Here is a 16,461-nt window from a genome sequence, read left to right as displayed (position 1 = left end):
AATTTATATCCAACCATCACTATAAGAAAACAACCTAATGCCAGTAAACAAAACGCAAGCTCTAATTTCCAACAGGAGATCCTGCGAGAATGCACGTCAGCAATCTCAAAACAGATCATGGAAAAGCACGTTGGGAGTTTCACGGATTGCAAACAGCACACATTTTTTACCAAGAGTAACAAGTAAAGACCTTGCATTTATGAGGATCCCCATTAACAATAATTTAAATCCCTGAAAATCACGAAGAATGATATCAAAATCAATCAAATACAAAACTACCTGAACCCCTCAAAAGGGGCCATCCTATTCAAGCATCATGGCACAATTGGCCACACCCAAGAACAAAATCCATGGTGTGATGCTGTGTCTTTCCTAGAGAAACAAGACATTATGAACCCCAGAAAAAAAGTATACGACTCGAGAATTGGCTATCCTCGATGGCACCAAGTTACAACAGTGTAGTACAGCCTTTTTGCTTTCAAAAGAGTGAACAGGAGCATCCCGAGTTTTTTATAATCACAGGCACTTGGCTTGAGAAAGGTACTATTCTCACTGGAGTAGACTCTTGCATCCCTCGATATACTGTGCCTGTGAATCCAATACAGATTGACCAGAAGGTGTAGAAGCAACATTTTTCATTGCACCATCAAAAATGGCCTTCTGATACCTGTCATCTTCCACCTTCTTAAGGATCTCCTGAACCACCTTAAAATCCAATCCACCCACCAACGCTAACTTTCCAATAACTTCACCAAAGTGGTATGGTGCTTTAGGCAAGTCAATCCCCACGTCATCCAGAATGGAGGCATAAAGCAAACACCCAGTCCCTACATCACTGGATGAAATAACTTTCTTGGTCAACAGGAACCCCAGGAGCTTGCCAACAGGTTCAAAGCATGGCGGGCTTTTCTCCAGCGCAAGAGATATGGCTTCCTTCACAAATTCAGGGTAGTAAGCTGGAGCATTGAGTTCTTCCACACACTGCAACGCTTCATCCAAAATCAATACGCTAAAGTACTCCTCAAGAAGAGATGATGTTTTTCTCTTAAGATCGTCCATGTTCAACTTCACTGCAACAGGAGCCACTGGCTTCTCAAGAACAGGTGATGTAGATGCAATGGGAACAGATTTAACAGGTGCAGGGACTTGAACTGCAGTTTCAGTGCCATAGACCAAATTTGAAGGACGAGAAAGAGGGGCACTACTGCCTTGTAACAGTGCACTGGGCCTACCACTAATAAGGCCACCACTACCTTGGGGCAATAATCGAGGGTTCAGCGATGGCGACATTCCAGCGGATGGCTTGATCCGCACAGAAGGTTGTGTGCCTGATCCATTGCCCCTAGGCATTGACCGGGTCCTAGGAAATTCCCAGTTGTCACTGTCTATGCCAGGCATTCCAGGCATCTTCCTGGTTCCAGGCATGCCAGGCATCATCCCTCCAGCGCCAGGTCGGTGACCTGGGTAAGCCCCAGGACTTGTGCTCCCTGGCGACTCAGAAGCAACCCCACGGCCACTTCTCATGCTTGCAGTAGCGCCTCGACGTAAACCAAGAGTTTTTTCTGCTTCTGAATGGATTTCAGTAATAGTCTTTGCTTTAACCTGTACAAGAGTATACAGAAACAACAGAGTAAAAATTTGGGCGGACATGTTAATTATTCAAAAAGAACCTCCAAGTAAGCTTCCCAGGCCTAACTCTCTGAAGGAAGAGTGATGGAGTTGGTAATAATAAAGAAATCTAAACAACTAAAGGAAAAAAAAAAAAAAAACAGCAATTAACATCCAAAATGTCACCTCTTCCCGCCTAGGAATCCAGCTATTCGTACGCAAATCAAGAACATCTTTAACCATGAACCTCAACCTTGGAGCCAGCTGAGTGTTGGTTGTCAATTCTTTCAACCGATTAATATATAGATCATTTATACGCCGTGCTTTTGTACTCTCATCAAGCTGCTTCCCAATGGTCTTGAAGAACTGGCAAATAGCCTCAACATTCTCCTCCGCAGGACACGTCTTATTATCAGTTCCTAGAAGCTCCTGGTTTCATTGGGCAGGCAATGAGTAACCTCAATACAATTATAAAAGTTAAAAAACAACTGGATATACGATGTGTTTTATCAAAACCTGAACAATGTGGTGAACAATCTTTTCAGTGACCATCTTCTGCTTCAGAAGCTCCCCGATCAATTTGATGTTTCCCAACGTTCGAAGTTTGACCATCCTCTCTTTTTCTCTTCGCTCAAGCTCTTGCTCAGGGGCAGTCAGTTGTCTCAACTCTTCCCTTAGATTTTCAGCACCTTCAAATGCTTCCTGGCAGTTATTTAGAAGCACTCGCTTGAAAGTAATATCCTTACCGTCCGGTTCATCAGAGGGAAATGGGGGCAACCTTTCATTGAGATCGGAGCATAGAAGAGCATACATGGGGCAGAATGTGGGCTCCAGCACTGCTTTTTCGAAAATAAGCTGGATTACGCCCTGTATTGCGAAAAAAACTTAAGTTGTTGCGATAAATACAAATAAAAGTACGTAAATGGAGAAGAGAACATGCAGTGACCTTCAAAATATCTGCTGTGGTTATTCCAGAGTCAACAAGCTGACCCTTGAGTACATCAAACTTCTCAGGAGTCAACTTGTTCAGAATCCTGAAAAGAAAGTACTATCCATCGTAAGAGTCAATCCTAACTGGCATACAAGTCTAACACAACCAATTCAATTGCATCGACTAATCTCCATGAGGAATGCAAAAAAGGACCTCATAAAGTGGTGTGTCAAGAAACAAAAGTAAAAAGTTGATATGTGAAATTAGTTTGATCACACACTCAAGCATGGAAAGATGGAACATGGTTAGGGGAGATAACAAAACACGAAGCACAATCTGATTACCACTAATAATATATTGCACACAAATCAAAAATTGTCGACACCACCATAAGCCTTAAAAAAATGAGGTCGATGCATAGAAATTCCCACACTAGCAATGAAAATGTTAATGCACAAGGGAAGTTTTAAAAAAAGATGCTCAAAAGAGAATATCAAGATCAGTCAATCACATAGAAAGCAACTGGGTATAGGAAGTACATAAAAAAGAAGAGTTATTCTCATTGACATTATCTTGGAGTGCGAATACAGATAAATGTGCATAGATTAGTTTGCATGCTTATGAATCCAAAACGCATATATGTGATGGTCCTTTTGTAGATCATGAAATGCAGATAACTTGCAAAAAATGATGCCGAGTCGTGGGTCATGTTTAAAAAAGAAAAAAATTCCTATGATAAAATCACTCAAAAAGTTAATTTGAAAATGCGGCTCAAAAATCTGCCAAGAATAATATTTGACAGACTATTATAATGAGGACTTTTTTTTTTTTTTTTTTTTTTTTTGGTCCAAGGAAATGAGGACTTGAAAATCTATCTTTTTTTTTCGAGGATCAGGAGCTTAAGCACATTGAGAATGCAACCATGCCAAACATCAGCAACCAAAAAATGACACTTCAGCTAAAATAAGGCTGTACCGTACATATACATTAAGTACACTGCAAAGAACAATTCATTAGATAAACATTGTAAAACATGCATTACCCCTTTACAGTCTTCAGCACACGGTCTTTTTCTGACAGAGTACCCCTTCTAGCTGACCAAGGCACTTCAGCCTTAACAAGAGTCGGAACAGGACCTCCCTGTGCAACCGATCAACATAAGTGAAGCCAAACGAGACATTAAGTAGCCAGAAATTCATTTTAATAGGCAGGTGAAGCATTCGTCGATGCATTTAATGAAGGCGTGATCTGATCTTTGATGGTGCATCGTTCTTCTATTGGCAAGTGGTACCTCATATTAGCACAATACTCCAGGCTTCTATAACCCTCCCCCGACTTAAGGATAAAATGAGGAAATAAAGGAAACACACCACTTGCGGTGCATGTATGAATGGAAAAGGGATGCAAGCTTGATCCCACTATCCTCATAAGACTTAACCAATATTTCAACTATCATAAGAATATTTCTTCTAGCTTTGAAACTCTATAAGGTATCATAGCAGAAACAGGAAGTTAAAATAACAACACGACATTAACTTGACAAAGATCTCAATTTCACAAGCAAATAGGAACCGTATCATAATTACTAAAGGGAGACTAGAAAACACATGCAATCTACCACTGTGGCCAAGAAACGACAGCTTTTGTGAATCATACTTCTCTGGCTATTAGATAAGAAGAGCTAAGATACTCTTCAAGAAGGTGAGTTAACATTTACATGTAAAAAAGATACGTGAGTCTAGCCAGAAACTAATGCTACCTGATTAGAAGAGATCTGTGTTCTTGTGAACTGGGAGTTGAGTTGCTCCGAGTGATTATTTTGGTTCTGTTGCTGCTGCTTAGAGTCAGATCGGCCACCAAACTCTCTGTTTTCCCTGATGTTCTCCCAGGACCTCTCCTCCACAGCAGCAGGAACCTGGGGATTCCGACCACGCCAGTCACGATTGTCTGGCTCTGAAAAGCGATTAAGCATTTGATTTGGCACCTGTTGGGGAAAGAACATATTGTTATATGGGGTAACAATGTAATTATGACTCCATCACTAAAGCTAAAGCAACGCCAAATACCAAACTTAGAGTTTTCCAGCATGAAACCATTGAAATACCATTAAGAGATCTCCTTGATATGCAATTGACAGAAAAGAAACAAATCGCTTGTCCACTTTATAACCACCAAGAAAGGAAGGAAAAGGCAAAAGAAAGCGAAAGATATGCAGGAAATCTTACATTGTTCTCCCTACTTCCCCAGTCTTGATCTTCGCCAAGAAACTCAGCTTCAATTTCCCTTTGTATCTTCAGAATATCATCACACACCTCAATAGCCTACAAGTACACAGAGTAACAGTATATGAGTATATTACGATCTTAGTCCGATATTCAACTTGAATCAGAAAGGGGAAAAATAGAGACTCGACATCATCGTGGAAGTTGATGACTATTCATAGCTTTTACCATGACACCAAAGGAGACTTCCACCAATGCTTTAGTAAAAGTGCACATAAAAAATTATGAATACGTCTAGACATCATCCTCAAGAAAAACGATACGCGTGGCAGAGGAAAATTAAATTAAGATGAACAGAAAATATACACTGCTCCTAGGAAGACAAAACAAAAGACTCCATCAACATAGGGAAACACACAGTTGAAAAGGAAAGATAGATCAGTACCTGTCTTAGCTGTAACAGCTGGTCTCGGGTGTATCTAACACGTTCTTGACCCTCAAGCCATGAGTCTCCAGGCTGGCAGGGACAGAGGATAAATTTTCAGGAGCTTGTTATAGTAAAACTTATCGAAAACTTGCAACTTAACATGTATTAAGGTAGCAACGTAGTAATAAAAAGCACCTCAATCAAGACAAAACAGTATAGATAGAAAAAAAGAAAAGGAAAAAAGAAGCTTTTGCATAATCCAGCCACAGTATTTTCTAAGCTGCGTCATACCGATATGAGAGGTAAAAAGTAGGACCTAAACAAACTTCCTCAAAAGCTATAACAACTTCCAACCTTGACAAGGAAGTACGGAATTGACTTAATCCCTTAGCTCATTTCGCCATACTTTACCAAATTCAAGACATAAATGAAAACTAATACTTACTACACTATCCCAGTACTCCAAAAGCGAAGCATGGTATTACACGTCACAAGAAAGAGACAAAGTGGCCCTAAGAGCCAGGTTGATAAGGAAACAGCTTACAAACAATCAAAGCCATACAAAAAAGCGCAGGAACTCATTATGGAAGCTATGATAATACGTCCCTGGTAATTCATTACTTCTCTCTGATCTAAAGCGAAAAGAAAGATCTGCTACGTCGACTAGCTCGCGATATCTCACTATGTTTCTGAAAACGAATATAACACCAATTGAAAAACAAATAAAAGAACAACAAAAATTGCTAACGCAAGAACTTGTCTACCAGGCACTCTACTTAAAAAGCTCAGACATTAAGGAAATTCAGTACAAGACCCAACGGCCACAATTAACCAACCACGGGGTTCAATAATTCAATTTCAGACAACGTTGTACTCTTCTTGGAAAGTCAAACAGTCGAAGACAATTGCACAAACCAACACACGAACATAACCATCCCAACCCGATATTCCAGCAAGTGAAAAAACAAATTTTTTCCATGGTTCCCCAGCCAGAAAGTTCACAATTTCCCAACACGATCCATTAACTTGCCAATTCCATCGCCCGTCTCATCGCCACGCATCACTTTCCCTGATCCAGTCACGTCAGGACCGAATCATGCGAAGGCTCCACAGAGAACACAATCATCACAAACCCAAAAAAACAACGACACGACAAGACACGGACGGAAGTCGAAACACCGAAAGACAACCTTCGCCGCCGCGCCGCCGCCGCCATGAGGACGGGAGAGGGGGAGATTGGAGGAGAGCGAGCCGAGGGCGAGAGAAGCTGTCGATGAAGAATCGAAGAAGCGAGGCGGGAGAATTCTGCCGCTGCCCCCTCGACCGCCACCAGGTCTCAAGCTCAGGACCGCCGGATCACTCTGCTGCATCACACCCGTCTCTCTGATCGATCGGAAACAAACGCACGCGCGCGACCTCTGCTGCGACTGGCCGGAACAAGAATCTGCGGCGCCCCACACGCTGAATCTGGGATTGGAGAAGAGCGAGGAACGAGATTCAAGATCGAATTTTTCGATCGAGAGAGAGAGAGAGAGAGAGAGAGAGAGAGAGAGAGTGGTTTCTCTCTCTACGGAGGAGAGCGAAGGGGCTGTCGGGAGCGGACAGCGGACGAGATTTATAGACCCTTTTTGTCCGAGCCCGAGTGGGAGTTTGAGAGCCGAGAGTGATAATTTTGTGTGTCTTTCTTTCTTTCTTTCTTGCTTTATGAATAAACAATATCTGAGGTTAGTCCTAATGGGCTAATAATTGCGCCGGAAAAGTAAATCTCACTATTCTCTGTGTTCTTTTTTTCTTAATTCCGCGAAAAATCCCTATCTATTACGGTTGTGACAAAATTATCTCAAACTTTCCCAAACCGATGTACTCATGATAAATTTATTCTCCGTTAATTTTCGTTAAATTTTATCGTCAATTAGTTAAGTTGGATGACGTGACAATAGACATGTGTATCGGTTTATGATTTTTCTTGATATTAATCCAATTTAGATAAAATTAATTGAAGGTAATTTTTTTATCAATGTACTAATTAAAGGTCTTTTGTGATCAAAAAATTAATTTGGAATAAATTTATCACATATGTATCGATTTAAAGTTTTTAATGATAAAAATTTATTTAAGGTAAATTTGTTATAAGTATATTAATTTATAATTTTTTGTGATATAAACCCTTTTTCTTGACATGAGTGATGTACTTTAATCAATGAAAAACAATTGGTTTCTCGATTTGAATACTTTTTTTAAAGATGATCTTTCCAAATATGATAACAATTAACTACCGTTGCCTCTATGGGAGCGCTTGTCCCCCAAAACCTAATTTTCCTTTGAAAAGAGTAACATGTATCCCATCAAATTGCATGTTCCGAATTATAGTATTTACCAGTTTAAAAAAGACGATATATTTATATATATTGTTTTAGTAACGTGTGAAATTGTAACTTATAATAACAAAGAAAATATGGAAAGTTACAACATACATCAGGGTAATATGTAATTTTCTATAGATGTTAATAGCTATATCTTTTGAAGAATTGCGAATCTTCAATGTTAAACGAAACTAAAAGAAGCTTGAGGAAAGTCATCATGTAAAGAGGAGTTGACATCTGAAAGCCATAAAATTTTGAAAATGTAAGGAAAAGTGTCACAAATCATCCATAAACTTTAACCAATATGTGACATCGTCCATAAATTTTTAAATTAATTAATATAGTTTATAAATTATATAAAAATATTCAATATATTCCCGAACTTAAATTAATGAAAGGATAACATCGAATATTGTAATATAATTTAGAAACTAGACTGAACATTTATTAAAGATTCAACGATCACATAAAAAAAAAAAAAATTTATTAAAGATTAATGTTTATATCACTTAAAAATAAATAGACAAACAATATTTTCATCATTACGGTCGCATATAATCAGTAATAAAACATTTTCACTTACTAATTATTTCAAAAGATACAAAATCATTTTTCGAAAAAATAAAATCATTCATTTTCCGCTAAATAATCCACCATGAATTTTCCAAAAAAAACACACACCTCGATTACTTTTCAGAGTACATGTTCATGGATGGGTGCACTGACCATTCTACAGACATCTTCAGGAAGAGACAACGAGCAGAGCCACCTCGTTCAACAGTAGTAGATCACAGTTCACAGTTCACAGCTCAGAAAATGGTCGAGCCGGCCCCAGCTAAATGAACAAATTAAGCATGATAACACACTTGAAAGGTCCCACTCAAAAGAGCAAGATACACAAAATAAACAAGAGGGCATAACAACAAACTTAAGCAGTAACTCTCGAGGCGTCACGTTTATGACAAATCCTAAATAACAATGACCTGAAAATTCCTGAAAAACAAGAAGATGATAAATGGTCGGAAACTAATCGAATACAAAACTTTAATCCCGCAAACGGGCTAGTCGTCTTGAGAATCCAAGGGAAGGGATCAACCACAATCGAAAGTAAGATTATCTTTTCGACTTCCTCCTAAATAAAACATGGATTTTATGACCTCAATATACAACTCAAAAATTAACTTTTTGCCCTCTGCAGCTCTGCCTTATGGCCTTCGTACAAAGTTGCTAGCCTCAAAAAAGAATTGCCAAAAAGCATCCTGCAAATCTGCATATGGAGACCCAAATTTGACCCGGGTGAGAGGGTCCGGACTACTCATGCGATATTATAGAATGCGCTCACTGGAGCAGACCCTTGCACTCCTCGATATCTGACGCCTGCGAACTCAGTACCGCTTGACCAGAAGCATCAGAGGTCACAATCTTCATTACAGCATCAAGTATGGCGTTTTGGAACCTGTCATCTTCCACCTTCTTCAGGATCTCCTTAATCACCTTAAAATCCAATCCACCAGCCAAAACTAGTTTTCCAACAATTTCACCAAAGTGGACCGGCGCTTTTGGTAAATCAATGGCCAAATCATCCAACATAGAGGCGAACAGCAAACATCCAGTCCCTACATCGCTGGATGAAATAACTTTCTTGGTCAACAGGAACCCCAGGAGCTTGCCAACAGGTTCAAAGCACGGCGGGCTTTTCTCCAGCGCAAGAGAAATGGCTTCCTTCACAAATTCAGGGTAGTAAGCTGGAGCATTCAGCTCCACCACACACTGCAATGCTTCATCCAAAAGCAGCACACTAAAATACTCCTCAAGCAGTGACTTCGTTTTTCTGGTAAGCTCATCCTTATTATTCAACTTCACTGCAGGTGCCAATGGCTTTTCAGGAACGGGTGAAACTGGTGCAACAGGAACAGTTTTCACTGGTGCTGGAGAAGGAACTGAAGATGGAGCCTCTGTGCTGGAAGGACGAAGCCCACCACTGCCTTGTAGCAACGCGCTGGTCCTCCCACTGATAAGTCCACCACTGCCTTGAGGCAACAGCCTTGCATTCAGTGAGGGTGACTTTCCAGCCGATGGCGGTTGGAGCCGCCCAGGAGGTTGCATTCCAGCTCCATCACCCCTCGGCATTGACCGATTCCTAGGAAATTCCCAATTGTCGTTGTCCATTCCCGGCATTCCAGGCATCTTCCTAGTTCCCGGCATTCCAGGCATCATGCCCCCAGCACCAGGTCGTGTAACTGGGTAACCTCCAGGAGTCGTACTCGCAGGAGAACCAGGAGCAATGCCACGGCTATTCCTCATGCCCGCAGTAGCACCTGGACGTAAACCAAGATTTTTTTCTGCCTCGGAATGGATTTCAGTTATAGTCTTGGCTTTTACCTTCAAAGGTCCACATATCGAGAGGAAGATGTCAGAAACCGAAAAACAGCAACCTCCATCTGCACGCAGATAAGGTTTCAAATTACTTAAAAAAAATTGTAAACACCTAATATCTTACCTCTTCTCGTCTGGGAACCCAAGTATGAGAACGCAGGTCAATTACATCTTGAACCATGAACCTCAACCTTGGAGCTAGTTGAGTATTGGATGCCAGCTCCTTCAACCGGCTGAAGTACAAATCATTTATCCGCCGTGATTTAGGGCTCTCATCAAGCTGCTTTCCAATAGTGACGAAAAACTGACAAATAGCCTCAACATTCTCCTCGGCAGGACAAACTTTATTATCAGGTCCCAAAAGCTCCTGCTTCGGGAGTAAGACTATGAGAGACAATCGTAACTGTAATTTCAAAAGACCCTAACATAATAAAGGAAATGTGCATGTCAGAACCTGCACAATGTGGTGAACAATCTTCTCAGGTACCATCCTCTGCTTCAAAAGCTCTCCAATCAAACGAATGTTACCGAGAGTTCGAAGTTTGACCATTCTTTCCTTGTCTCTCCGTTCGAGCTCCTGTTCAGGGGATGTCATTTGCCTTAACTCTTCTCTTAGTTTATCAGCTCCTTCAAAAGCCTCCTGGCAGATATTCAAGAGCACCCGCTTGAAAGTGATTTCCTTCCCATCGGGTTCTTCAGAGGGAAATGGAGGCAGCTTTTCGTTCAGATCAGAACACAGAAGAGCATACATGTGGCAGAATGTGGGTTCCAGTACAGCTTTTTCAAAAATCAGCTGAATAACCCCTGCATACCATCCCAAAGAATCATGTAACAACAGAACAAGATGGTCAACCCATTAATAATAGCACATAAGAATCTGTAAAGCTGAAACCTTCAGAATATCCGCTGTTGTGATGCCAGAGTCAATTAGTTGGCCCTTGAGTAGATCAAACTTCTCTGGAGTCAGTTTGTTCAGTATCCTGCATACAAAATCAGAAAGTGAAACTTGATGTATCAACCAACTCTGGAATGTTGACAAGTCTGGCAACACCACTCCAGCCATGAGCCATGAGCCATGAAAGGCACTTAAGACGGAAAAATAGAGTCAAGCTAGGCGAAACCACTTGCTAATGAGAAAGTCCAGGAGTTACTTAACATATGAATTCATCCAGAATAGGTTGAAGGCAAACAAATGAAGCACAATAAGGTGAGCTAGGAAGGCAAAAGGAATAGCATTTTCCCATCACTTCTAAAAAACTTACATAATTCTTGTACGTGACATAAGCATGCCATCTCTATGTTGATTGTACACGATATATACTTAGTTAAATATGTCAAGGATACAACTATGAGAACTGACAACCTCCCATGACTATTGCATGATCTTTCTTATATCGCACTGCCAAATGCAGATTAAAGCCTGATGTTTTCAGTCTCATCTTCATCATCAATGGGCAATAAGGAAAATGATACAGAATTAGATTTAGTTTCCCACAAGAAATCCCGAAAGTTATGGAGAAAACATTCTCCTGATTGCACATGATGGAATTAATTGAAGCATCAAAAAGAAGAACTTAGAACATTTAAATCCAAGGCAAATACTGACTGAATTAGTATATCTTTGCATTACCCTTTGACAGTCTTCAAAACACGGTCTTTATCTGAGAGATTACCCCTTCTGGTGGACCATGGCACCTCAGCCTTGATGAGAGCAGGAGCAGGTCCTCCCTATTTTGAAGAGCATATGGGTGCCAAAAAAGAGATTAGTCACATTGGAAGAACTTGGTCGCAGGAAGGAAACCAAGTTAAGAAGGTTTCACCTATCAGTGTACCACTAACGAAAATATGGCATGAAAAATCATCTCAAAATGATACATCAACAGAAAGCAGAAAGGAGTATTTAACTATACACACGCGTAGAATCAAAACGAACTGCATTCTTCTTTATTACCACAACTACAGGAACTGCCTTCAAACAAAAAGAAGCTTAATGTTATAAACACATAAAACATAGGGCAAACATTGATGAAACTTAGAATTAAGTTCCTTTGGGGTGCAAAAAACAATTACCCCCTGGAGTGACGAGTTCTGTGCCCTTGAAAACTGGGAGTTGAGTTGATCTTTGCGATTAACTTGGTTTCCTTCCTGCTGTCTAAAGTCAGACCGGCCACTTGAATCTCTGTTTTCTCTGTTTTCTCGGATATTATCCCAGGACCTCTCCTCCCCAGAGGTAGGAAGCTGGGCAGAACGACCACGCCAATCACGATTGTCTGGCTCAGAAAAACGAGTTTGAGTCTGAGGTTGGGTTGGTGCCTGGCAAGTACAATACGAAAGGGTATAAACAGTTTTTGTCAGATTGTTACCATGATTAAACCACTGAAATCAAGTACCTTCACAAGGGACAAGTTCATAGCATAACACCATAAAAGCACCTTCTTGAAAAAAGATTGAGAAAAGTAAATGGATCTACTTTCCATCTGCCAAAGTAATCCTTCCCCCAATGCAGCCAGAAAGAGAACGACAAAAAAGTACAACCCAAGTTTAGAATGAACTAATGCAACTCACAATAGTCTCTGCGCGGCCCCAGCTTTGATCATCACCCAAAATTTCAGCCTCAATTTCCTTTTCTATTTTCAAGATCTCATCATGGGGCTCGACAGCCTACAGAACACAGCCACTCCAGTAAATAACCCAGGTGATCCAACAAAAAGGGAAGAGAAGATATTAAATAACTTGAACATCCGATGCATGAGCAGAACACTTCCCATTACTTTCAATGTGTACAAAAGCGTTAGAGAACAATCGTGAAAGTGAAAAGCCTGTAAAATGCTTGAGAAAAAAAATATATATATTTTTTCACAATTAAAATTACCACATGAGCTTTGCATGAGTACGGTTATTCAACAATAGATAAACTATTACCTCCCTAAGCTGCAAAAGCTGGTCTCGAGAATAACGAATGCGCTCCCGACTCTCAAACCTTGTGTCTCCACTCTGAAAGCAAAGAAAATCATGTGCTTAGGGAGCCGTATGTACAAAATTTTCAATATTAGAGAGGTAGAAAATTTATATGTGCCAGGAAACCTTCCATGGACTAAAAGAATCCAAGAAAGACTTGTTATACTTTTACATAAGGTTTACAAATAACTGCACATTGCAGTCAAGCATTCATATCAGTTAACATACCCAACCCACTAAAAGATAGTAAGCCTCCCAAAACATCATCCAAGTTTTTCTACTAAAAATGAGTAAAGCCATAGAAAGCTGCTGCCAAACTTGACAACCAAATGCAGAGGGCACAAACAAATCAAAACTGAAATTTAGAAAGATAGAACTCAAGAACACCAATAATGAGCATCTGATTAATTTAAAGTTCTTGTTTCCATCTTCCAGTAATCTTACACCAAAAGTATGGATGAAGGGGTTCCTTTAATCGTTCAAAAAGATGCAGTTAGGAAAAAAATTGCTAATATAGCATATTAATCATTTGAATGTACATAAAAAGGCTCCAACAAGCACATATAAGGAAGAACTAAAATTTACTGGAATATATACTTTTGGAAAATGAGGCAGGAAAAGCAGAGTTGATTTAAACTGACAAATGATTTTCTTGCTACCACCACCACGTCCCAGGAAATTTTCCATCTTCCCATCATGATCCACACATACAAAACACAATACAAGTTCGAAATTTTTTTACAGCATATGAAATTGAAGTTCCTCACTACCGATTGACATGTCTGCAGGTCCTTTATGGGCAATAACAGCTCATCACATGCCCACCTAAAAGCCTACAAATTTCTCTTTGTCCATATTTACAGTAGGTACACATATTGAGTGCCCAACCAAGAATTAGGACATTGAAAATATCCACCATCCCATAAAATTTTCTTCTCTTTAAATGATAGGCGCCCACCAGTAAAACCAAATATGAGACACAGGGGAAGTTATACAACAACACAAAAGAAGTGATTAACAACCAACGAAAAGCAAAAAAAAACACGCTTTTAACAAATTGCAAAAGCTTCAGATGCTCAAATGGTTTCTTGTCTGAAGCAGCTGACGAATATTTCAGCTCTTACTCTATTAATCACGTGAACAACCTTTCAGGCAATTATATTATCATTCCAAAACCAAGTTCTGAAATCCCCCGCATTTTCGGCAAGAATAAGTATCCCAAATAAATAACAATAAAGCAAACTACACCGCATTCTCGCAGCCGTTCCATTACAAAAGCGCAACTCGTTCTGCTCGGACATCATGTGTGGCCAATAGGAGATACAATCCCACGTAAATTAATTCACTTTCATGAAAAAGATCCAATATTTTACAAAATTACGCGGATCATCTTTCATAATCTAACTCAAGCACCGGAAATTCGATGGACCCACCAAAGCGGCTCGAAATCCCACAACAACGATATACCCAAGCACGTAACTTTATGCACGCGGAACCAATAACAACACCCACGGAATCCAAACCAAATCAGGCAAAATCACGGCAGCCAGCTAAATCAACTATCCCCAATCCATAACAACCAAATCGGCCATCACGAAACGCGGGAGGAATCCCTCGCGGGGAGGGGCGGCGGCCGCAGATTCGAGGCGCACCTTCGCGGAGAGCCCGCCATGGGGGCGCAGGAGGGGGAGATCGGAGGAGAGGGAGCCGAAGGCGAAGGCGGAAGCCGCGCCACCCGCTGCCGACGAAGCCGAGGAAGCCGACGAGGAGGAGGAGTCGAAGCGAGGCGCGAGAAGTCGGCTGCTCCCTCGACCGCCACCAGGTCTCAAGCTCAGGACCGTCGGATCACCTTGCTGCATAACTCAGATCTATCGCCCTGGAGAGGATCTCCAACCCAACAGAGAGAAAAGAAAGAGGGGAGGGGGAACGAAAAAGATCGGCCGACGAGGCGCCGATACCAACCGATCCGGCGGCGGCGGCGGCGGAGGAATCGCCGAATCGAAGATGGAAGAGGTAGAGAGAAAAGATCTCGAGAGAGAGAGAGAGAGAGAGAGATTAGGGTATTTCTCTCTTCTGCGGAGAGGAGAGAGCAAAGGAGAGACTGTTATGTGCGGCCGACAGAGGGAAGGAGATAGAAACCCTCCTGCGCTTTTCTTCCTCTTTTTTTTTTTTTTTTTTTGCAATTATTATTTCCTTTTTTTTTTTTCTGGGTGATTATTGCCTAAATTAATTTTTTTTTTTCCAGATGAAATCATCTCTCTCTCTATTGTGATTATTATCTAGGGTTTTCCCCAAGTTCCTTTGACAATGACATCTTGCCATGGATATTCTTCTTATAGAATGTGAGCATGGATTTAAATTGAGAAGGAATCAATATGGACGTGTGCTTGTGAGAGCCCTGTATTTTTTTTTTCATAAGTAGCAATTATTGAAAATCAATAGGTATCCGTTACATGAAGCGTTACTAGCATGTCGGATCGGAGGAAATTTAAAGTATAATGGCATTTTCACTTAGATTTTGTTTTCCGCATGCATTTCTCTCTCTCATTAATTGTGAGAATTTGTAAGGTCAAAATAATGTATTCAAAGTATCTATCTGGCTCCTCGAAACTTGCCGATTGGTGCGAAGCTGGTTGATTGGTCGTCACTTATCCCTTCAATGACTTATGGGTATATTTCATCTATGATTAGTATATTAATTATATTAATTGAATTTTCTCTTTATTTTTTCGGAAGAACAACTATAGATGAATAAAAAAAAAAATCTCACTTGAGCATATAGAAATATTAATCATTATGAGAAACTAAAAAGAAATATGGCATCATTAAAATGCTTAATATCTTAAATGAATCATGACTCTACTTCAAAAAATTGTAAAACATCGACAGACGATAGAGGTATTGTCCGTGGAAGAATAATTTATTGAGTGCAAAGGTAATGGTGATTATTTTTATGTGACATGAGCTTATTGAGCTAAATTTTAGGTAAAGGTGTTAAAGTGATCTTCTCTAATGTTGGCACCTCTTGGGTGTGTGGCCAGATGGTCATTACCAAAATGATTGAAAGTCCTCCATGCTACCAAAAAGACATGAGGAACTAGGTTTCTTCTTTCTTGAGCCTTGTATGGCTCTGGCCCAAAAAAGAAAAGCTTATGGTCCGACTCTATTTTAAAGTTAGATACTTGCTTCACTTTTAGAAAAAAAAAATATGAAGTAATTTTCACAGGGTTTTTTTTTTATTATTTATTTTGCTGCAAAATGCTAAACTATGGAATATCATCATGATTTTCTTATGAATTCTTGTTATTAGCAAAAAGTTATAGCAACAGAAGAATTGGGATGGGAAAATCTGGGATTGGGTTGGGCTTGGCTGGATTGATTGAACTGGGCCTTGTGTAGCCCGGAGTCTCCCATCTAACTTTTGAGGTGGGCTGAGGTTGGAAAAATGGGTATGGGTCAACGTAGAGTCCAATTTTTCTAGGAATAAATTGCCTTAAGGCAAAACTAGTTTGGTTTTCTAGCCACAGCCATCGATCGATGCAAGCTTGGTTGTTGGAGCAATGATGGATGTATTGA

The 16,461-nt window shown here is 40.2% G+C and overlaps 2 protein-coding genes and 1 non-coding gene across 3 annotated transcripts; all 3 read right to left on the bottom strand.

The window, feature by feature from the left end:
* Nucleotides 1-162: 162 nt before the first annotated feature.
* LOC104436026 (eukaryotic translation initiation factor) lies at nt 163-6,875 on the bottom strand. The gene is made up of 9 exons (XM_010048761.2): nt 6,379-6,875; nt 5,207-5,278; nt 4,765-4,860; nt 4,299-4,523; nt 3,582-3,679; nt 2,555-2,642; nt 2,125-2,475; nt 1,795-2,037; nt 163-1,602 (listed from the first exon to the last, which is right to left on the bottom strand). The coding sequence occupies exons 1-9, from the start codon at nt 6,556-6,558 to the stop codon at nt 550-552; spliced, it is 2,406 nt and encodes an 801-aa protein (XP_010047063.2). The 5' UTR covers nt 6,559-6,875; the 3' UTR covers nt 163-549.
* A 1,516-nt stretch (nt 6,876-8,391) lies between these two features.
* LOC120288238 (eukaryotic translation initiation factor-like) lies at nt 8,392-14,973 on the bottom strand. The gene is made up of 9 exons (XM_039301878.1): nt 14,538-14,973; nt 12,850-12,921; nt 12,493-12,588; nt 11,998-12,240; nt 11,558-11,655; nt 10,819-10,907; nt 10,382-10,731; nt 10,052-10,294; nt 8,392-9,933 (listed from the first exon to the last, which is right to left on the bottom strand). Exons 1-9 carry the CDS (start codon nt 14,742-14,744, stop codon nt 8,890-8,892), a joined length of 2,442 nt encoding a protein of 813 aa, XP_039157812.1. The 5' UTR covers nt 14,745-14,973; the 3' UTR covers nt 8,392-8,889.
* On the bottom strand, nt 13,662-13,766 carry LOC120289172. Its single transcript, XR_005547083.1, has one exon. It is a non-coding gene; the product is annotated as a small nucleolar RNA snoR103 (small nucleolar RNA).
* Nucleotides 14,974-16,461: the final 1,488 nt, after the last annotated feature.

This window comes from Eucalyptus grandis, chromosome 1 (genome assembly GCF_016545825.1).
Source record: "Eucalyptus grandis isolate ANBG69807.140 chromosome 1, ASM1654582v1, whole genome shotgun sequence".
Classification (NCBI taxonomy): Eukaryota; Viridiplantae; Streptophyta; class Magnoliopsida; order Myrtales; family Myrtaceae; genus Eucalyptus; species Eucalyptus grandis.
This window is presented reverse-complemented; position numbering and strand designations above follow the sequence as displayed.